We start from the raw sequence: 20,575 nt of genomic DNA, 5'->3' as shown, positions 1-20,575 counted from the left end.
AGGCTAGCTAATTAATTTGTATACATTCATATGTAAGGATGAAAGTTAACATTACCATTCAGTCAAGGACACATTTAAGTTGCCTTTTGAGCTGATTCGGGATGCCAAGGACTTGTATTTTATTTTAATTTAAGTGCATGCAGAAACCTACTAACAAATCTTTAAAAAATATTTTCGAAAGTGATCAGGCATCACCATAATTTTACATAGAGTATGAAACTATATGACTGACGATTTTAACTTCTGTCACTAACTATACTTTCTATTAGGATGTTCTATTAGAATTTTAATGCTTCATTCCAGTTGTTAGAGCTAAGAAGTAGGAAAAAAAAAAAATATATATATAAGCTGCATGCCTCTGTGCTGCAAAAGATCCATACAGAAAACAACAGATACTTCTCCAGATTCTTTGAAATATTTTGGTAGTTTTGGTGAACTTTTCTTTTAGTCAGTGGAATGCAGTTTGAAATTCAGACCATAACTGTTAATTTTAATGAAGAACTTGGTATTAATTTTATTAGATAATTGGATGAACCTAATTCTTTAACTCACATATGGCTATAGTAAATACATTGTTGAAGAGTTGATGCCTGAAGTGTGCTTTCTGGAAAGTATTTTTGCTAGTAAAATGACTATGTGAATTCACAAAAAATAAAACCATGAAGGAATAAAAGATTTTATATTCAATAGTAAACTTTATTTGAAATATTAATATAACTTTTCAGTGTAGATCAAGCATTCTTGATTATAAACTGCTTCCTTGACTAGGAAGCAAGAAATAACATGTAGGTTAAGATGAAGATCAGAGCAATTTTTTGGCAGTCCTTTCATAATTTATAAAGGAAATTCAGTCTTGGTGTTGAATAATACTTTATGATTTTCTCTTTCTGAAGGTTGTATATAGTTACAAGGTGGCTTTCTGTGTAACGTGGTTTTTTTTGTTGGTTTTTTTTTTTTTAAGTTTTTAATGTATATTTTAATGTTAAGATAATGGTAAGTAGTTTTTCAGTATTAAAAAAGAAGACAGATATTTGCATCATTCAGCTGTATCGGGTGGTAGAAATAAAAGTTTCTCCATGTCAGATATATCCGTTTTCTTGCAGGTAGCTGCCAAGAGACAAGGTTCTTTGAAGAAAGTAGCTCAGCAGTTCCTCCTGATGTGGTCTTGTTTTGGCACTCGAGTGATTCGGGACATGACTTTGCACAGCGCACCCAGCTTTGGTACTTTCATTTTGTTGTAATAATTGCATGCCACAGTCAAAAAAAATCTGTAATCTGGCTTGTAACATACAGTTTAAATGAAAACATAACCAGTTTTCACATGTCCAGAGCTCTATTAAAAAAAGAGTTGGGGCTACTGACATTTGGAAATAATGCTCAGACAGATGTCTGTCTGCAAGATCTAGCCAGGGGAGCTGAAAATATTTACTACTTCCTTCTGCTTGTTGTTAGGCAGTAGCTGGAGTTATCAGTCACAGGTCAGATCAGCTGGAGGAGTCCATTACGGCAGCATTGCCCAATGCACTTCAGTGCAAAGTGAGCCCAGTTACCCAAACCACTCTGAGCATGTGCTATGCTAAGAGAAATGACTTTGCACTGAAGTGGATGAAAATCTCTCCAGTGAACCACTTTGCCAGCTCTGCTTTTAAAGGACATAGTGTTTTAAACTAGTCTTTGCAAAATGAGTGTGTTTCTATACCCTAGACAGATTCTCTTCCATTCTCTTAGAACTCAGTCAGGGTAGAAAAATAGACTTTTACTTTATAAATGAAAAATCATGTTGCTTTCCTACAGTTTCAAAAGGGGCTTTGTCTTGAATCCTGGAATACAAACAGTTCAGCTTAAAATCAGTTAAAAGCAGGAATGATTGAAAATGGACTGCTGTGTCATGAGTGTGATTATTTGTGGTCACTTGGGACCAGATTTTGCATGAGGGATGGTTTTTATAAATGCACATTTGTCCAAATAGTTTAGTAGAAGATTAATAATGAATGAATTTATGAAGGCACTGCATTGAACAACTGCAAGGTTTTCTGCCAGCTGAGATTTGATGTCCTTAATGCTATTAGAACCATGTAATAGCATAAATTCAGATACCATCAGAAATAGGCACAATATGATCTGTATTTATATTTTAATCTGAAGCTACTTTCATTGGTTTCCCATTGTAAAGAGGTTTCTGAACAGGTATTAGTGAGTCACCATTAGACATCAGGATAGTGAGCATCCCCAAGATGATCACAATTTCCATCTGCTAGCTTGTGTTTTCAGCACCAGTACCCTGGTCGCATCTATTTTCCACCTCCTCTAGGACTCATTTTCTCCTTGAGTGACTGCAGATTTTCTTTTGTTGTGGGCATAAAAGTAGCTGATGCTGCTTAACAGCATACTTTCCCCCACTGTTCAAAAATCCCTTTGCATGAGTGTTGAATAAATGCTGAATTTTGTTTTGTAGCACTTTGGGTTGCTACACTTCACTCTGCAGACATAATCCCAAACTGTGAAACACACCGGTATCCAACAAATGAAAAAACATCCTGCATTAGTGCAGTGTTGAGGTTACAGTGTTACAAGTCATGAAATGCTGACATTAAACTGCCCCTAAGGATACATTATTGCTACTGAATTGCACATTACAACATTATTTTTATTCGCGTTCAGGATATGTTTGTAACCTAATCAAGCATTCTCTGTTTCAGAGCATCTATCACCAAAACATCTTTAATCAAATGGGGATTCCCCAAGTAGTCATTAGGCCATCAGTTGTCTGGATGGTCTGTACAGTGATCCTCAGCTGTGATTTCTTACTTATTAATGGAAACATTTATGAACTTGCCATGTAGAAAGTAAATGAGAATATTGATAATTATTCATTGGTTCGAGTGGAACCCACTACAATATAAAATATCAGATCTACCAAAATAACTTACCTGTTGTCTCTGTTATAAATTTGGTTCTTGAATTTCTCATTTCTGAGAACTTTAACTGCTCAGCTAAGTTTATAGGGTTTTGGGTTTGTGGTTTTTTTTTTTTTTTTTTTTTGTCTTTTTAGTTCACTGAATATATCTGTGTGTACAACGCATGATTCTCCTTCTTATATGGATACACACCTTTGAACATGAATTCGATACGTTTATATGTAACCACAATCAGGGAAAGAATGTACTGGTCATAGCTGATGTGTTTTTCATGGGTATGTGGTGTTATAATTAGAACTGGATCAATAACTGCTTTTCAATTTGGTAGCCAAAGCAAGAGGGTTTGTTTTTTTTTTAAAAAAAAAATCATCATGCTCAGTGTGAAGCTGAGATAGTTTGGGATTTTCATCAAATTCAGAAATCTTTATTTTTAAAAAAGTAAAATCAAAGAGAATTCTTTTGCATCTGTGACATTTTGGTTCTTAGACCACAGCTGCCTGCCTGATTTTTGAAGCAGTGTTAATCACTGCCAGAACAAGATCTCTAACCAAAGGGTAGAGGCTTTGTCCTGTGGGAGGGTTTTCTCATCTTTTCTGTTGAAACTATTTTACTTTGTACAAACCACATAACCATTTGTTGAGCTGCAGAGGTCTGCAGCCTGCTAGGTGGGTTCTCTCCTGGGAGGTGATGTGACAAGAGTTGGTTCAGTCACTATTCTAACCCTTATTTATACAGGGTGGAGTATTCCCTGCCCAGGTGCAACTCCACTGGAGGCAGGAGGAGATCTGAGCCTTCAGGTTTTCAAAGGGGAGAATGATACCAAAACCATATCTTCATCCTATCAGACAGAAGCCTGGGCTATCCCTACCTTGTTTCCCCCAAAATGTCCCAAATGTTATTTAGCCACGGACACAAATTTATAGTAATTTGTATTAATGATGCGACTCTTTCACTGCAAGGTCATTTGACACATTGTTCATGAATTAGAGTTGAGCAAGTTCCAAAAGAATAACCCCTGAATGTAAACAGCTCAGAGCCAGATGGCAGAAACTATTCTGTGCTTAATTTAACACAGTTCCTTCTAGATTTTCAGAATAATGTATGCATTTAAGTGAGTTATATGGAGAGAAACAAAGACTGATTTACTATTCTAAATATTTACATCTATATACCTTTGTTCTTAACTTAGATAAAAAGTTTTGCATTTTTACTGCATTGGAAACTGTTTCAGTAGACTGGTTTTTAATGATTTTTTCCACTTCAAGCAATATATAGACTCAGATGCTCACAGTGTAATTTTTTTTTTTTAAAGTAAAATAACATGTTAAATGATGGGATCTTTACTATATAAAGGATGGTATATTTTTACCTTTGAAATATATGATACAGAAACCTGATTGGAGGAAGTTGGAATCCCTGGCACTGGACTGGCTAGCACAGAGATTTGATTCTGCAAAGCTTTTAAGTATGGACGCATGGGCATGTTGAAACAATCCCTGGCAGGAAAAAAGCTCCTCTCCCTCTCCCTCTCCCTCTCCCTCTCCCTCTCCCTCTCCCTCTCCCTCTCCCTCTCCCTCTCCCTCTCCCTCTCCCTCTCCCTCTCCCTCTCCCTCTCCCTCTCCCTCTCCCTCTTTTTCTCTCTGCCTGCCTCCCTCCCTCCCTCCTTCCTGTCTATGCATATCAAAGGCACAGTTGGTGGCAGTGTTTGGGTAATGCATCCAGTGTATAAAGTAACTAATTAGTAATAGAAGTTCCATGATTTTCTCCAGATCTAGAAATCTCGCTGTTGTTTTGCTACTTACACGTAATAGCTGTATCGTTTAATAGCTGCTGATACTTACTGTACATTAGCTGGGTAATCATTGCCATGATTTCCACTAACTCTTGCAAATTAGAGCCAAATGCTATTTATTATTGTAACTACAGTCTCTTGAATAACTTCTTACCTCCTCCTAAAGAAGTGTATGGTTTGCAGCCACAGTTGGATCTGCTTCAGTACTTAAAGATATACTTGAAAGAACCAAATAATTTCATGTGAAAAACAATAGCTTGCAAACACAGAATAAATTATTGTACATTGTGCTGAATAGCTATTCACTGTGTAGCTGAAATGCATGCCCTGATATTGGTTTCACTCTATAGCTTACATTTCATTTGACTCATTTAAAAATGTAATAATATTGCATTCATTCAGTACCAACAACTTGTCTGTCCAGTGTCTTTCACGCAAATTCTGGGCTCCAAAACTCTATACAGTGTTTAAAAATACACAGTGGGAGAAATAATAGGAGAGGAAGAGAGAAATTCAAGAGAGTGACAAGGGGACTAGAGTGTTTTTAAATGCTCCATTCAGTATTGCCAAACCCAAGTCTTCAAAATAAAGCATTAGACCCCCAAAAAACAAAGACATTTTTTAAAAATAGTAAATCTCGGGGTTTTATTTTTTGCTTGCTAACATTTTAGTGTTTAGAGTTTGCACTTCCAAACATTTTTATGAAACTGCAAGCAACTTTCCTTAATTATTTTTTTTTTTTAAATAAAAGCTGAGCAAGAAGTTTGATGGGAAACACTGAATACCCTGAGCTTTATACCACCACATGAAGTTTGCCAGCATTTAGGCCTGTTTTTCTTACCTTGGAAATACTTATCAGTAGTAACTGCACTAAAGTCAATAGAAACTTTCCACTGAAAAACTGTAGTCAGAAGAAGAGCAAGCATTTTATGGAGATTCTTGAAAATCTAGGTTTTCACTGGGTAAATCCTAGGCCAGTAACAAGGTAATCAGCTAGGTCTGCTGTCTTTATTGTACTGTTAAATTGAATAGGCTTTTATTTAACAAGACTTTTGAGCCCAAAAGATTTCTAAAACCAAATTCTCTGCAGTAATTAAATGAAGATCTCCGCTATTTGCAAGGCTGGGCAAACTTGTTACCATTTTGATTTGCATAGCTACGTGAAACAAATGAAAAACTGAATGCTTCAGGTTCACCAACAGCCAAAGATTTCTTCCCCAAAGGTGTTGCAATCACGTATGTCCTTTTTCTGTGCTGCCTTGCCCCAGAACACAAAGGCGCATGTTCACCTCCCAGTGTGTGTGCTCAGCTTGTATCAGTGACGACAGAAGCTATGCAGGCATGGAGTGAGAGAATGAAACACAAAGACCATCCAGGTCACAAAGAAAAAGAATGTGCTTAGAGTCTCTTTGAAAGCTGAATTGCCAGCTAGAATAGTATAAGGATATAGGATCTTTCAAACCACTTCTGCCCTTCAACAGTATGTTTGAGTAGAGAAGTTGGAGTAGGGGTAGTTATGCTTTGTTGTGGTAAAAGCTAGTATCCCAAGATAAACCTAACTTTCCCGTGAATAAACCGATCATTGTGAAATTTCATTGAATTTGAAACTTGTTGCATCTTTTTCCCATGGTAGAGTTTTTCCTCAAAATGTAGTAATGGAATTTCGAAAGGAACACATCTAGATGAGGCTTTTATTTCATCTGGCAGTAGTTGATCTCTGTTTCCCTCTCAGCTGGTGATCTTTCTCTGGTTTAAACCAGCTGCTGAACCGGCTATTATTTTAACCTGACTTCATTTGCAGTTGCCAGAGTTATTCAGTGACTTATATGAACATATTTTAAATATTCCATGCAAGTCTAAATAAACATAGGAGCTTTAAAAAAAAATATTGTATGATCAAATCCTGTCTGGAGCTATTACAGATACTCTGTGTCATGGAGTCTATTACACAAACTGACCAAACTCCATCTTGATATTTGTCAGTCTTCCCCTGCAGATGAATGCTATTCCTTTCAGGGTGACACTACACAATGTCTCAGCTCTGATGCCTTGCTCCTCTAATTTTCCCCTGAAATGCATCTATGGTCTCTTCTTACACATCTATTTTTGCGGTTATGTGTGCTCTAGGGCAAACATTTCTTCACCATCCCTGACATGTATCCTTCTTTATAAAGTATGGGAAGCAACTCACTTCCTTTCTGCAAAATGAAGCCAGTCGTGCATTTTTAGTAATTTAAAATCTATTAAACCATTCACCGCATTCTCCTAGTAATCTTCTCCATACCAGTTTCAACTTGTAGTATTTTTTCTTGAACATGGATGACTAGAGTTATATGCAATATTCTAAGTGAGGTTTCACCAGTGCCTTGTGCAATAGTATTAATACTTCTGTTTCTACAGAGGAAGCATATAAATCAGAGGATGATACAAATCTCTAAGGGCAGAACTTCTTACAGCATGCTATTAAATTTCATTTCCATTACTCTAGTCCATAGCATCACCCAGTCCTTCCTCCTAACAACATTAGCAAGTTCTCAATCTGTACTCAGATCTTACTTGAGGATTTGTGGCAGATAGCTATCCATATAATCTCCTTGCACTATTAATTTTTGAAGTGTTTTTTAACTCCATCCCCCACATTTTCTTTTGTCCATATTCCTCCCTTAAGTCTTTTAGTCCTTTAGCCCTTAAGTTTTTCACATTCCTGTCATGGCAGTTAAGAGACGGTATCCATGGCATCTTCAGAGGTAAGCACAGAAACAGGCCAAATGTTATGCTTCTGGTATGATTCAAACTGATAATTAGGAAAAGATAATGTAGTAGGAGAAGTATGACAGAGCAAAGCTTTGGTACAAGTCTTTCCATTTAAGACATCCACAATTGCTGCTAATGCCTCTATGTTTGGCAGTTAATAGATGTCTCATCCAGTCCAGGCAACGCACTGGAGATATACCATCAGGAGATTTAGAAGATTGTTTCTACCTTCCTATTGATTAGCCTCTCATTTCTTTGTGCAATGACACAGGTAGTTCAGAAAATTCATACCAGGACATGTCACTAAGGCAGCCAATTCAGGATTCTACCTCTGAGAGAAGCTTGTATCTCGTCTTTTAGATAAAAGGAAACAATTCCACTATAGTGTAATTGTCTAAATGGTTCAATGCTAATATAGAAGAAAACTCCATCAAGTCCCAGCTCTCAGCTAGGCAGCCTCCTTGCACCCTAAACCACGATAATTGATTGTATAAGGCTGTATAATTCCAGGAGTGAACAGAGTTTGCTAGTCCTCAGTTTTACTTTGACCTCTCTTACCTTGAGTAAGAGAGACAATAGTATATGGAGGCAGTCCTACTCAGTGCTGTTTGTGTTAAATGCCGTAATCATTGGTTTAATGAGTGTATTGAGACAGTCAATGGCTTTTTTGTTTGTTCACTTTATTACCAGGGTCTTTTCACCTTATTCACTTGATGTTTGATGACTACGTATTGTACCTGCTGGAATCACTCCATTGTCAGGAGAGAGCTAATGAGCTAATGAGGGCAATGAAAGGAGAAGGAAGCACAGGTGAGTTTGTTCTTTTATTCATCTTTTGTTGTTTTGTTCCACTGGATTCACTATTTTCTATGTTAGGACATTTCTTCACCCTCATCTAACCTAGTGAGGCTTATCTAGGAGCGAAGTGTTTTTCAATTCCATCATGATTTGAAATAAGTCATTTGCAAGGCGGGCGTCCCTGGTACATTCTGAAAATTTACATTCTGAAAGAGGCCTGCCTGGTTCATGACGTAACTCTGGGTGTCTGAATCCCATTCCTAAGCACACACTTGGTGTTTCAGTAAGAGATTTTTGTACTGAGCCTTTTACCTCAGTCTGTCTAAGCCACCATTGTGTTTCAGTGAACCCAGCCTTGATTCTGTCTCTCACCCTGATTTAACACTAAATAAATTCACTGATATTAATGGATTTTACAAGTCTAAATAAGAGGGAGAGATGGGAGAAGTGAGCAAAGGCAAAAACGAAAGCTATCATTTCTGGTACGCTTATGTTCCAAGTGCTTGTACAGAAATGATTCCGAGTTCTGCCCCACTCACTCTGCACTGACTCACCAGAACAGAAGCGAACAGAGACTACCTCTGCTGTCTCTCTGCTCAGGGCAGCCCCTTGTACTAAGGGATCCTCAGTGATCTTTGACACTGTCTCCCATAGTATTCTCCTGGAGAAACTGGCAGCTCGTGGCTTAGACAGGTATACTCTTTGCTGGGTGAAAAACTGGCTGGACGGCCAAGCCCAGAGGGTCGTGGTGAATGGACCGAAATCCAGCTGGCAGCTGGTCACAAGCACAGTCCCCCAGGGCTCAGTTTTGGGGCCGGTCTTCTTTAATATATTCATCGATGATCTGGATGAGGGGGTTGAGTGCTCCCTCAGAAAGTTTGCAGATGACACCAAGTTGGGCGGGAGTGTTGATCTGCTCAAGGGTCAGAAGTCTCTGCAGAGGGATCTGGACAGGCTGGATCGATGGGCTGAGGCCAATTGTATGAGGTTCAACAAGGCCAAGTGCCGGGTCCTGCACTTTGGCCACAACAACCCCATGCAATGCTACAGGCTTGGGGAAGAGTGGCTGGAAAGCTCCCCCGCAGAAAAGGACCTGGGGGTGTTGATTGACAGCCAGCTGAAGATGAGCCAGCAGTGTGCCCAGGTGGCCAAGAAGGCCAATGGCACCCTGGCCTGTATCAGAAATAGTGTGGTCAGCAGGAGTAGGGAGGTGATCGTGCGCCTGTACCTGGCGCTGATTTGGCCGCACCTGGAATCCTGTGTTCAGTTTTGGGCCCCTCACTACAAGAAGGACATTGAGGTGCTGGAGCGTGTCCAGAGAAGGGCGACGAAGCTGGTGAGGGGTCTGGAGCACAAATCTTATGAGGAGCGGCTGAGGGAACTGGGGTTGTTCAGCCTGGAGAAGAGGAGGCTGAGGGGAGACCTCATCACTCTCTACAACTACCTGAAAGGAGGTTGCAGAGAGGTGGGTGTTGGTCTCTTCTCCCAAGTGACTAGCGACAGGACGAGAGGAAATGGCCTCAAGTTGCTCTAGGGGAGGTTCAGGCTGGATATTAGGAAAAATCCCTTGACTGAGAGAGCAGTGAAATGCTGGAATAAGCTGCCCAGAGAAGTGGTGGAGTCACCCTCACTGGAGGTGTTCAAGGAACGTGTGGACGTGGCATTGCGGGACATGGTTTAATGGGCATGGTGGCGTTAGTTGATGGTTGGACTTGATGATCTTACAGGTCTTTTCCAACCTTAGTGATTCTGTGACCTACCTTCCTTGCATTTCCCATTAATTTTGGCAAGTTAAACCCCTCTGTCACCTTTGGAAAGTTCTACTCTTCATTTTAGCTGTGGCTTAATTTGTCACCCTGTAGATTTATGGGAAGAAGAACATTTCAGTGATTAGGGTAATATCTTCGAAGTGTTGAAAGATCTGGATTTAATTTATTGCCCTGCCAGAGCCTCTTGTTTTTTGACAAACAAGTTCTTATCCCTCTGTACTTTCCACATAGCTTTAGCAGCTAGAACTATGCAGAGTGTCATCCTCTTTAGTCAAGGAAGAGAGTAGGTCATGGCCAAAAACTACTGCAATACCCTGGAGATCCCTGTTTCTTTCCAATGTCTCTAGAAGGAGGAGTGCCTGACTCAGACCAGACTCCTAATTTTAGGTATCTAATAGTATATTACAGGAATATAAACCTTAAGCTGTCTGTGCATGAGTTTCCTATCTATACAACAGGAAAAATATAACTTTCCTTTAAGAGGTCTTATGAAGGAACATAGAAAGTTGTAATGCTGAATGTTATAGAAGTACTCTTTCAAAGATTTGTGATTCCTGCCGTGCATTTCTTGAAATACAGCCTACAGAACTTAACTGCTTACATTAATTTTTTGTTTCTCAGTGTTCCTTGAATCTGCTTTTAACTATGTTTGATGATTTTTCTCTCATCCTGCAGCAGAACTACGAGAAGAAATTATTCTGAGTGAACCAGCTCCTCCGACTCCCTCGCCAGTGCCGTTCTCCCCAGCTAAATCTGCCACCTCAGTGGAAGTGCCCTCTGCCCCCTCGCCTGTCAGCAATCAGTCCCCAGAGTATGGTGTCATAGCAGCTACAACAGGTAGGTAGGCAGGCTTATGGCAGCTGGATCTGCTTGAAGATGGCTTTTGCACTTGGTCACCTGAAACTGAGCCTGAGAACATGATGTGCCAGATTTCAAGAGATGAGAAGTCTTCCCAAACAGAAATCTGTTTAAAGTATTGGTTATGCCTTCTCACTGTATCTAAACATAATGTGCAATCTAACAGGAAAAAGAACTGATGTTTGGAATCCAAAGGCCTAACAGGAGATCACAGACCTCAGCATATCAGAAACTGTTCAGTAGCTGAGGCCTTCAGAAGAGCAGACCTGTCACTTTATTTCTAAATGGTTTTAAAAATCAGTCCAATTTTTCATATTTCTAGCAATGCCCCAGAAGAATTATTTATGAATATAGCACTTCTGAGCATCTTCAATGACTTCAAGGGCAATCAGTCTCTCTGAAAAATTTTATATATTTCAAGAAAATGTGCCAGATACTTTAAGGTTTAGTGAGGTTTTCAAAATCCTGAACCACTAGTGGTTCAGGAATTCCTAGTGGGTAAAATGGGAATTGGGTATCTTTCAAAATATTTGAGACCCAAATATGTTTAAATAGCTGTGCAAGTTTCTCTTGGGAATGTTTTACACATTGTTGATAACTTTCATCTTTCAATGTTAGAGACTAGGAATTACATGTCTGAAGCCTGTTTTCAGATGCATACTTCATTATGGCAACTCATGAGGTAGTTGTATTCTGGTGGGCCCACAGATTAAAAAAATCTGTGCTTAAAGGTATTCAACTTGTGGGCAGGATTGTCAGAAAACAGTAAGCACAAAACTGCCTTCTTGTTTGTTCTGTATAAATGGGCAACCATCCTCTGAAGTCTAACATAAAACTCACTCGTTACCTTTTGGATATGGGCAGGACAATCTGTCTGTATGATCAAAAGACAGTGTTTTCTTAACTCATGGAAAAAAAAGTCAGAAATGTGAATGACTTTCAGAAGGCATTCCAGGCAGTGAAATTCCAGCTTTGCTGCTCCGCAGTGAAATGGGTGTATAATCAGAATGTGGAAACTATCAGTTTTGTGACATACTAGAAAAGTTACAAAACCTTCTTGAGAGAATGTCAGAAAGTGATGATTTACCACACTGGAGAATTTGGCAGTGGTTAAAGGACTAATAAATCTTTCTGACAAATATTTTTCATGTTTTCAAAGGCCCCACAGGGAACACAATGCATAGTTGTGGTGGAAAGAGATTTAAGAATATTTGTCCCTACATAAAAACGTAAGGTTTTCTCACTGTTGGAGATTATACCATATTTAAGAGGGAAATAGGTTGGTATTACCCCCAGAACAGTTAGACAAGAGACACATGATTCCTAGACATGGCAGGTGAGCACACTGCTTTGGATCGAGCAACACTGGAGGTGGTGTATATGTTTGAGTCTGGAAATGTTGATTTTGTGGGTAACTTGCTGTGTAGACGTTGTAGCCCAATGGGATCATTGTGATGTTATAACCAGAATTTGGTATGATGCAGAACTGTACACAAAAGCAAAAGACTGAAAAGTATGGAACTGTGTGGTCTCCAGTGGCATTGATGGGAATGGAGATTTGAGGGACTTGTGTTTAAGCTACAGAGACTGTAACTCTATGTGACTATTATAACTATTAACCCAAAGCTTATTCCATATTTATATAACAGCCTATTTGTCAGCTATCTGGGCTTCCACCTTCAGCTTACTTGATGTAGGTACTTGACTCAGATCCAGGTCTGGGCAGGCCTGGGAACTGCAAGGATCTTACATATCCTTCCTGAATCCCACCAGTAATACAAGGGAATGAACTCACACAAACATTACAAATGCAATTCCTTTTTGGGTTTGTGTTGTTTATTATTTTATTATAGGCTGTTTTATTCTCTCACTCCCTCTAATTTTTTATGTCCTGATAAGGCCAAGGTCTGCTAGTTTTAAGTCTCAAGCCAGAAACAGGATCATTTGGGAACAATGGTTGAAGGACCTACTCCCACAGTACCGGCAGTAGAACTTGACGTAGTTGTTCCAGTAGCAGAACTTCTTAGGCAAGAAAGCTATTTCTGATTATTTTAGCTCCCTGTTTTTTCCAGCTTTTCATTTTTAGGTTGTTTTAAAAACTTTTGTTGGGATCAATTGGATTTTTTTCTTACAGTCTGGTGCGGTCTCACTTTTGCAAGCGTGAAAATAATTTTTGCCTATTACAAGCCAAATTCATCAATGCAAGTAGTGGTCTGGTTAAAATTAAATATAAGTATGTGGCTATTTCCTGGTCTTAATTTGGGCAATTAGTAATACCTCAATTTCCCACGTTCATCATGTAGAGAAACTGATCACTTTTTTAGTTTGCTAACCGTTACACCATGGAATGCAGGGTTCATTCACATAAAGTAATACAAAATAACAACCATGTTTCAGCTATAGGAAATTGCTGTACTTTAGAATAGGAGCGCTGAAGACATTACATATAATCAAACTATTCCATATACAGATTAGTGGCATTAATATAGAGAAAATTTCGGAACAGGTACCTCTGTTCTGGAGAGCTATATTTAAAGTACACTCTATTGATTTTCTTATGTGTCTTTTATGAGGCAAATGTAAAACTCTGCAAATGCTTTGCAAATCTTGAGAACTAGTTCCATTGGTTACCACTAGCGCTCAGTTTCCCAGTTTAAGGCATCATTAACTCTTTCTTGCTTGTAGCGTTAGCAATAAAAGTTAACTATTAAACTTGCATTTTAACTTTTTTGCCTTCAGTCAGCGGTCAGCACAAAACCAGCAAATTAAACTGTTGCAATTCCATGATACCGAGCAAAGGAAAGGTAAATCCTATATGTAGCATTCTGTGGTAGAGCATCTGGCATGGCTCAGCTAACATTTTATTTAAAACTTTTTGTTAGATTACTAGGCATTTAAAAGGATAATTAGTCTCCATCCTTTCTAAATCACAAAGGCCAGATTAATGATTGTTCAAACCACAACAATATTGTAATAAAAGTGATAGCTATATGGCTGACCATGCTATTCTCTCTTAAAACCCCTCTTAAAACTGTGATTACTCATTTGCCAGTGCAATGGTTTTTAGACAACCCAAAATGAACTCTGAATTTTAAGTAGTTCCTAATATGTTAGTAAACTAATCATCTATGCAGTTTACTATTTAGTTTCAAGAAATGTATGTGTGGAATAATTCTTCAGGTCAGCAATGGTCATTTAAGGTCACTGTTCTTCCAAGTCTAGGCTGGGTATTAAAGTTCTGGGAATCTGGCACAGGAGATACTTGCACAGAGCTACCAACTCTTATGTTTGTGTGTGTGATACAACAAATTTCTGGTTTTTTCCTAAAGCTTTAGCTCCTGGACTCATATGAACATATGAGAACATCGGCTCTTGTTCAACAATCAGAGTTTAATTCTCGTAGCTGCAGACTGTAAAAGTCAAAGGTTCCAATTTCAAAAGGCAATTCTCCCCTTCCAAATGGAAGGGTTTGTGTTTTTTCTAAAGCTGATAGTTAAGATAACCTCTTTGTTGTGTGGCGGCAAAATGGGGGTCTGACTGCAGATTTCTGATTGCTTGAGGTTGACAGTACTGCTTACTATCAGACATAATACACAGTGCTGTGAGTGTCGTGCTTGTACCTGGGTGGTCATTTACTCCAGCATAAAGCAAATTTAAAATGCAGCATCATGAAGCAACTTTTGTTTCTTTCTGCAATGGTCTATATGATGGCACCAATGACAACTGGGCTGTTGTTGGACTGATAGCAGTTCCATTTATATTTGGATCTCCTACAGGTCAGGTGGCCCCTTGGTTACTATCCTCAAAACGAAATTTTTCGTTAAAAGAGAAAAAAAAAAAGGAGTTATAATAAATGAACTTCTCTATTTTAATCAAACCCTGCATGTTCAGAACACAAAGCAGAGCAAAATGTTGCTCAATAACTATTGTTTTTGCTTATTTCAGAAAGCAGTTCAGTTGGGTTCAGTCATATCTAAAAGAGACTTCATCTCCTGGAGTTCAATTCTGCAGCCAGCTCAGGAAGTTAATCATATAGGGCTGGGACATAGGCGGGTATTAAAACGCTAACCATTAAAAACTTTCAGTCTTACCTCATTCCTCATTTTCTACACACCACAATGTTGGCAGTAGCCTGGCTGACCTGATATATACATACACGTCTGTAAATCTGTTGTCGTCTTCTATCTTTCCTCTCTGTCTTTGTGAGTAGGTCACTGAAAATAATGTAATCCCTTGCACAAAGGCAAAGAGAAGCGAGGCAACTGTAGATTCCCAAGAACATCCTGAAAAAAAATTTCAACAGTTTTCTGTCACTCTGTAAATCCAGAGTAAAACCCAACATACATTTGTTTCTAAACCATAACCTCCAAAAGAAAGTACCTCCTAGAGCTGCTGTGTGAAGTACTATCCTGTAGTATTGGGGAAAATTCTTAGTTAGGAAAATTAAACAAAGATATTCACAACTCTTCCAGTGCAAGATCTATTCTCTGTATTTGTTTCTGTGTTGTCTGGACAGGCACAAAGCATGTTACACCCTAAACATTTATTTTAAAATTGAACTGAGGTAGCTGCCAGTTAGACTTGAATGCCAGGAGTGGCCAAGTCCTCTCATTCAGGGAGTCTGACTTCCCACAGGGAGCACATGAAACAACTTGCTGTCCTGGACTGACTCATTTTCCTCAGACTGAGATAAGATCCCTACTATTTTTCAAAAAAAGAAAAGGAGGCTGTCACAATGGCTGGGGCTAGTCACATTAACCATGTTTGGTAAAATGCAAAGGATCTTTTGGCCTTGTTATTACCGCTTCTTGTTAGAGCTAGGAAGGTCATGAGATTTTTGTCTCAATGGCCACATTTTTTTGTTTTATGGTGAATTTAAAAAGTGAAAAAGTGAAAAAACCCCAGTAATGTTACCTAAAAATAAGTATTTGGGTTTTTTCACCATTTTTGTTGTCCTTCTTTTCTTTCTTTTGTCTTTGTTCTTGCCTTTCGAATTTAGGCCTGTTTTGAAACAAAGTTTCAAATTTTCTTTTGGAAAATAACACTAGGAAAACATGTTGACCTTTTGAAATTGAAATGTTTCACCAAAATATTCTGTAGACAAGTTGCTGATATTTTCAAAACAGTTTTTCTCTTGTTTTCAAATGAAACGATTTGGTGACCGCCTAAGGAGTTTTGGCCCCTTCCACATAAACTGTATTTTCTAGTGAAGGTAGGCTTCCTCAAACACTTTTCCTCAACTCAAGGAACCATGACTGCTCATAGACACAGCAGCACTGATGTGCTAGCTCAAATGTGTATGCCTCCTCTTTGGTCTCAGAGATCTCGATGGTCCTCTTCAACGGGAGGACATGAAAGACTGAAAATTCAAGAATTGGTGACAGAAAATGCAGGCATGTGAAAACAGGCATAGCACAAACATCCTCGGTTGCAACACGTCCAAGGATGTCTCTACTGTAAGAGCACCAAATCACACCCTGCTGGAGTATTTCAAGCTGGACTTACCTCGTGAAGCTCAGAATGCCTTTGTTCACACCCAGAATTAAGCATTTCCCATTTCAAAAAAATTTTTGTCTGATTTTGCCAAATAAAATTACATACACCTGAAGAAAATTACGCACATCTGAGATAGGCTTTTCATTCCCCAAAGCCATGGAGTGGACACAGACCTGGTAATACAATCGCTTCCCCCTCTGAATTAGGCCCTTTCATACTACAGGAAGTCCTAGAATCCACATTGAAAAAAAATGAGTCACCTCCTGCAATTCTTTTTAAACTACTGAAAAAGAGTCAAGAGTGCCCAGAGACCCCCAAACTAGTGTTCGCATTGGGTTAAATTCAGTGTTCTGGTCCTCATTTGCAGGGTAATCTCAGCCAGTATGGTCATGACCTCCAGCAAGAGCTATGTTATACTGGAACAATGGATCTGTCAGCCTCCTGAGTGAAAGGGGTGTGTGCAAAGGACAAAGGTTTCTCAGCAGCTGGCTCATGAATCTGGAGTTCCTGCCTGGAAGGGATCACGATGATTAAAAAACTCAGCACCTTCCAAGCAAAATGGAAAACCCACTTCTTTGCTTTGCTCTTCCCACAAATGCTCTACATGAAAAAATAAATTAAGTCCAGTCCCTGCCGCCTCGAAAGAAGAAAGAAAGATTATTTGCGGGAAGAAAAAGGCTAGGCTGTTTCTGACTATATATTTGTTAAAATTTGGAGACCTGCCACTACAAAGGCTGGTACCTAGTTGGGTGGAACAAATACAAACTGCAAAAGGATTCAAGAAATTTATTTCCATAAAACCCATCTTTTTCTGATCCTTCATTGTTCTGATCATCCTTCCTGCCTCACTCCAGGCCTGATCAGCCTCAGAGCTAAACAGGCCAGCAGCCGCTCCATGTAAGAGAGACCTCAGGCTTTGGTGCATCACGCCTGAGAAATAGTAGCACTGGTTTTCCTCCATTTCTAAGTCCTATCCCGGTTTTTCTGAAAAAAGATAGCCTCAAATTACAATACCGCACTGAAAGTTCACAGTCTGAGCTATTCCAGATATGTCTCTTACCTCTGGATCTTTGCACACTCCAGCTGATCTATTTGTATTTTTATTTATGCCTCAGACATAACTGTTTTATTCACTTTGGCTGATGCTCTTTTCCATTACCAGTGCCTATTAGGTTGCTTTCCTGTAACCACCTCAAAGCATCACACCTCTATGCATGACAGCCCATGTTAGCTGTATTCCTTTAATACTTGTATGTCTGCAGGAGCTATGCAATCCTATACGTGGTCACTCACCTACACTGTGACAACAGCTGCTGGGTCACCTGCTGAAAATTCCCAACAGCTGCCCTGCATGAGAAGTCCACATGTACCATCATCATCTGTCACACACCGGATACCTGTTTATCCCCACAGAGAAGAACACGGGTAAGTCACTTCCCAGTGTCTTGGGGGAGGGTTGTATTAACTTATGCTTTGGGGGGGCGGTTGTGAAATGCAGTGAAATCTGTTTCTTGGTGTAGTAAGTCTGTACTGCAAAGATGCTGGTATCATTATTCTTTGGCTGTTGTAATCTCATTTAATTCTATTTAAAAACACAGTAGGCTTGGAGAATATTTTATAAAAGAGAAGGCTTCAGTAGATTTCTTCTCTGATTCCTGTTTTCCTGTGCCATGTTCTGTTCCAAAGGCTAGATGCGCCCAAAGAACAACCCTACTATACCATGTCTCAGGAGAGGTGATTCTTCTTCTCTGCTCAGCACTGCTGAGACCACATCTGGAGCACTGGATCCAATTCTGTGCTCCCCAGTAAAAGACAGACACAGGCATACTGGAATAAGTCCAGACAAGAGCCACTTAGATGATTACAGGACTGGAACGTCTGTCATACAAAGAGAGGCTGAGAGAGCTGGGATTCTTTAGCATCAGGCACAGAAGGCTCAGGGACGGCCTTATCAATGTGTATAAATACCTGGTGGAGGATGTAAAGAAGATGGAGACAGATTCTTCTCAGTGGTATTTAGTGACAAAACAAGAGGCAATGGGCACAAATACAAGAAATTCTGTTTAAACATAAACAAACAAAAACCTTGTTTTACTCTAAATGTGATCAAACACCAGAACAGGTTGCCCAGAAGGCCTATGGAGTCTCCATCCTTGCTGATATACAAACCCCATCTGGACACAATCCTGGGCAGCCTGCTCTAGCGGACCCTGCTTTGAGTATGGGGGTTAGACTAGACAACCTCCACAGGTCCCTTCCAACCTCAATGATTCTATGACTACTGTTAGACCTGCAACTAAAAAATGTCCAAAGTTTGGAGAAATAGCCACATTTTCACCATAATATTCTAATCCCATCTCCATCATCAAAATTTGCTCAAGGTTCTCAATTAAAATAATTACAGTAGAAATTTATGTAACATTATTTGATCTTGGAAAACTTCAGAAACTCAAACTAAGACTCTCAGTGCTCTTTTCATCAAGCAACAGTTCTTCTGTGCCATCCTCATTTGAGTAAGTTTATAACTCATAGATATTCATAACTAGAAAGAAACAATCACAAAATAGTCAATGGAGAAGGGCCAGGCACATAGCAAGATTAACGAATACTCAGATGCTGACATGATGCAAGAGGTTCAAAAGACTTTACTGAGTTCCTCAGTCTCACTGCATACTCATTAACCTTGCAGAAGTGCTTTCCCAGTGTGGAAGACTATACTGTTTGGAAGATTAACAGTAGTATAATTGGAACCCTGCATCTCCTTCCCTCTTGGATGTGGTTAGGTTTGGATTTCTGTTTGAATGTCACTTCTAAACCCTTACTGGAAAAACCTGGATATGAAGATATGGAATATCTCTCCTATCCAGCAGTGTGATTGCTTGGTGGAGGCAGAAACAGGGCAGCAGGGAGGTTTGGGAGCTAACAGGATGCAAGAATTGGAAGAGACCACAGTAAGGCAGTTTATACATAATATATATATGTATGTGTACATATATTTGAGAATTCATTGTTCCTAAAGGAATTTCTTGCTTCTGGTAGGTGATTTGAGGAAACTTTTTAATCTAGGTGAATCAACTTTTCTGAAAAGCAACAAAGAATTCTATAATCTGACTTCCTTTGCCATTTGGTTTTGTGTGTGACACATGGACGGAAACATTTTGGTGATGCTTCTAAATATTTCGATGACATCTGCCTTCTTGTCTGGAATTGCTTTTGTAAGCTCATAGGACCTTCTTCAAGAAGGAAATCTTAGAGGCGCAGGAGCAGGCAGTCCCCATGTGCCGTAAGAAGAGCTGACGGGGAAGACGACCGGCCTGACTGAACAAGGAGCTTTTGCTGGGACTCAGGAAAAAAAGGAGAGTTTATCACCTTTGGAAGAAGGGGCAGGCAACTGAAGAAGAGTACAAGGATCTCGTTAGGTCATGCAGAGAGGGAATTAGGAAGGCAAAAGCCCAGCTAGAGCTCAATCTGGCCACAGTTGTAAGGGATGACAAAAAATGCTTCTATAAATATATCAACAACAAAAAGAGAGCCAAGGAGAATCTCCATCCTTTACTGGATGTGGGGGGGAACATTGTCACGAAGGATGAGGAAAAGGCTGAGGTACTTAATGCCTTCTTTGCCTCAGTGTTTAATAGCCACACCAGGTATCCTCATGGTATCCAGCTCCCTGAGCTGGAAGACAAGGATGGAGAGCAAAATAAACTCCCCATGATCCAGGAGGAAGCAGTTAACGACCTGCTATGCCACCTGGACACTCACAAGTCTATGGGGCCTGATGGCACCCACCCAAGGGTGCTGAGGGAGCTGGTGGAGGAGCTTGCCAAGACACTCTCCATCATTTATCAACAGTCCTGGTTAACAGGGGAGGTCCCGGACGACTGGAGGCTTGCCAACGTGACACCCATCTACAAGAAGGGCCAGAAGGAGGATCCAGGGAACTACAGGCCTGTCAGCCTGACCTCAGTGCTGGGGAAGATTATGGAGAAGTTCATCTTGAGGGCGCTCACAGGGCACGTGCAGGACAACCAAGGGATCAGGCCCAGCCAGCACGGGTTCATGAAAGGCAGGTCCTGCTTGAGCAACCTGATCCCCTTCTATGACCAGGTGACCCGCCTAAGGGATGAGGGAAAGGCTGTGGATGTTGTCTACCTGGACTTTAGTAAAGCCTTCAACACTGTCTCCCACAG

At 39.8% G+C, this 20,575-nt stretch overlaps 1 protein-coding gene across 1 annotated transcript in view; it reads left to right on the top strand.

Annotated features, from left to right (window-relative positions):
- Positions 1 to 20,575, top strand: part of RFX4 (regulatory factor X4) — a 97,785-nt gene that overhangs the window by 61,845 nt on the left and 15,365 nt on the right. The window contains exons 13-16 of the mRNA XM_059816707.1: positions 1,104 to 1,221; positions 8,155 to 8,274; positions 10,707 to 10,868; positions 17,648 to 17,810. Coding sequence (XP_059672690.1) covers positions 1,104 to 1,221; positions 8,155 to 8,274; positions 10,707 to 10,868; positions 17,648 to 17,810 — 563 coding nt within the window. The remainder of the gene's footprint in view (positions 1 to 1,103; positions 1,222 to 8,154; positions 8,275 to 10,706; positions 10,869 to 17,647; positions 17,811 to 20,575) is intronic.

This window comes from Gavia stellata, chromosome 4 (assembly GCF_030936135.1).
Source record: "Gavia stellata isolate bGavSte3 chromosome 4, bGavSte3.hap2, whole genome shotgun sequence".
In the NCBI taxonomy this organism is placed as follows: Eukaryota; Metazoa; Chordata; class Aves; order Gaviiformes; family Gaviidae; genus Gavia; species Gavia stellata.
This window is presented reverse-complemented; position numbering and strand designations above follow the sequence as displayed.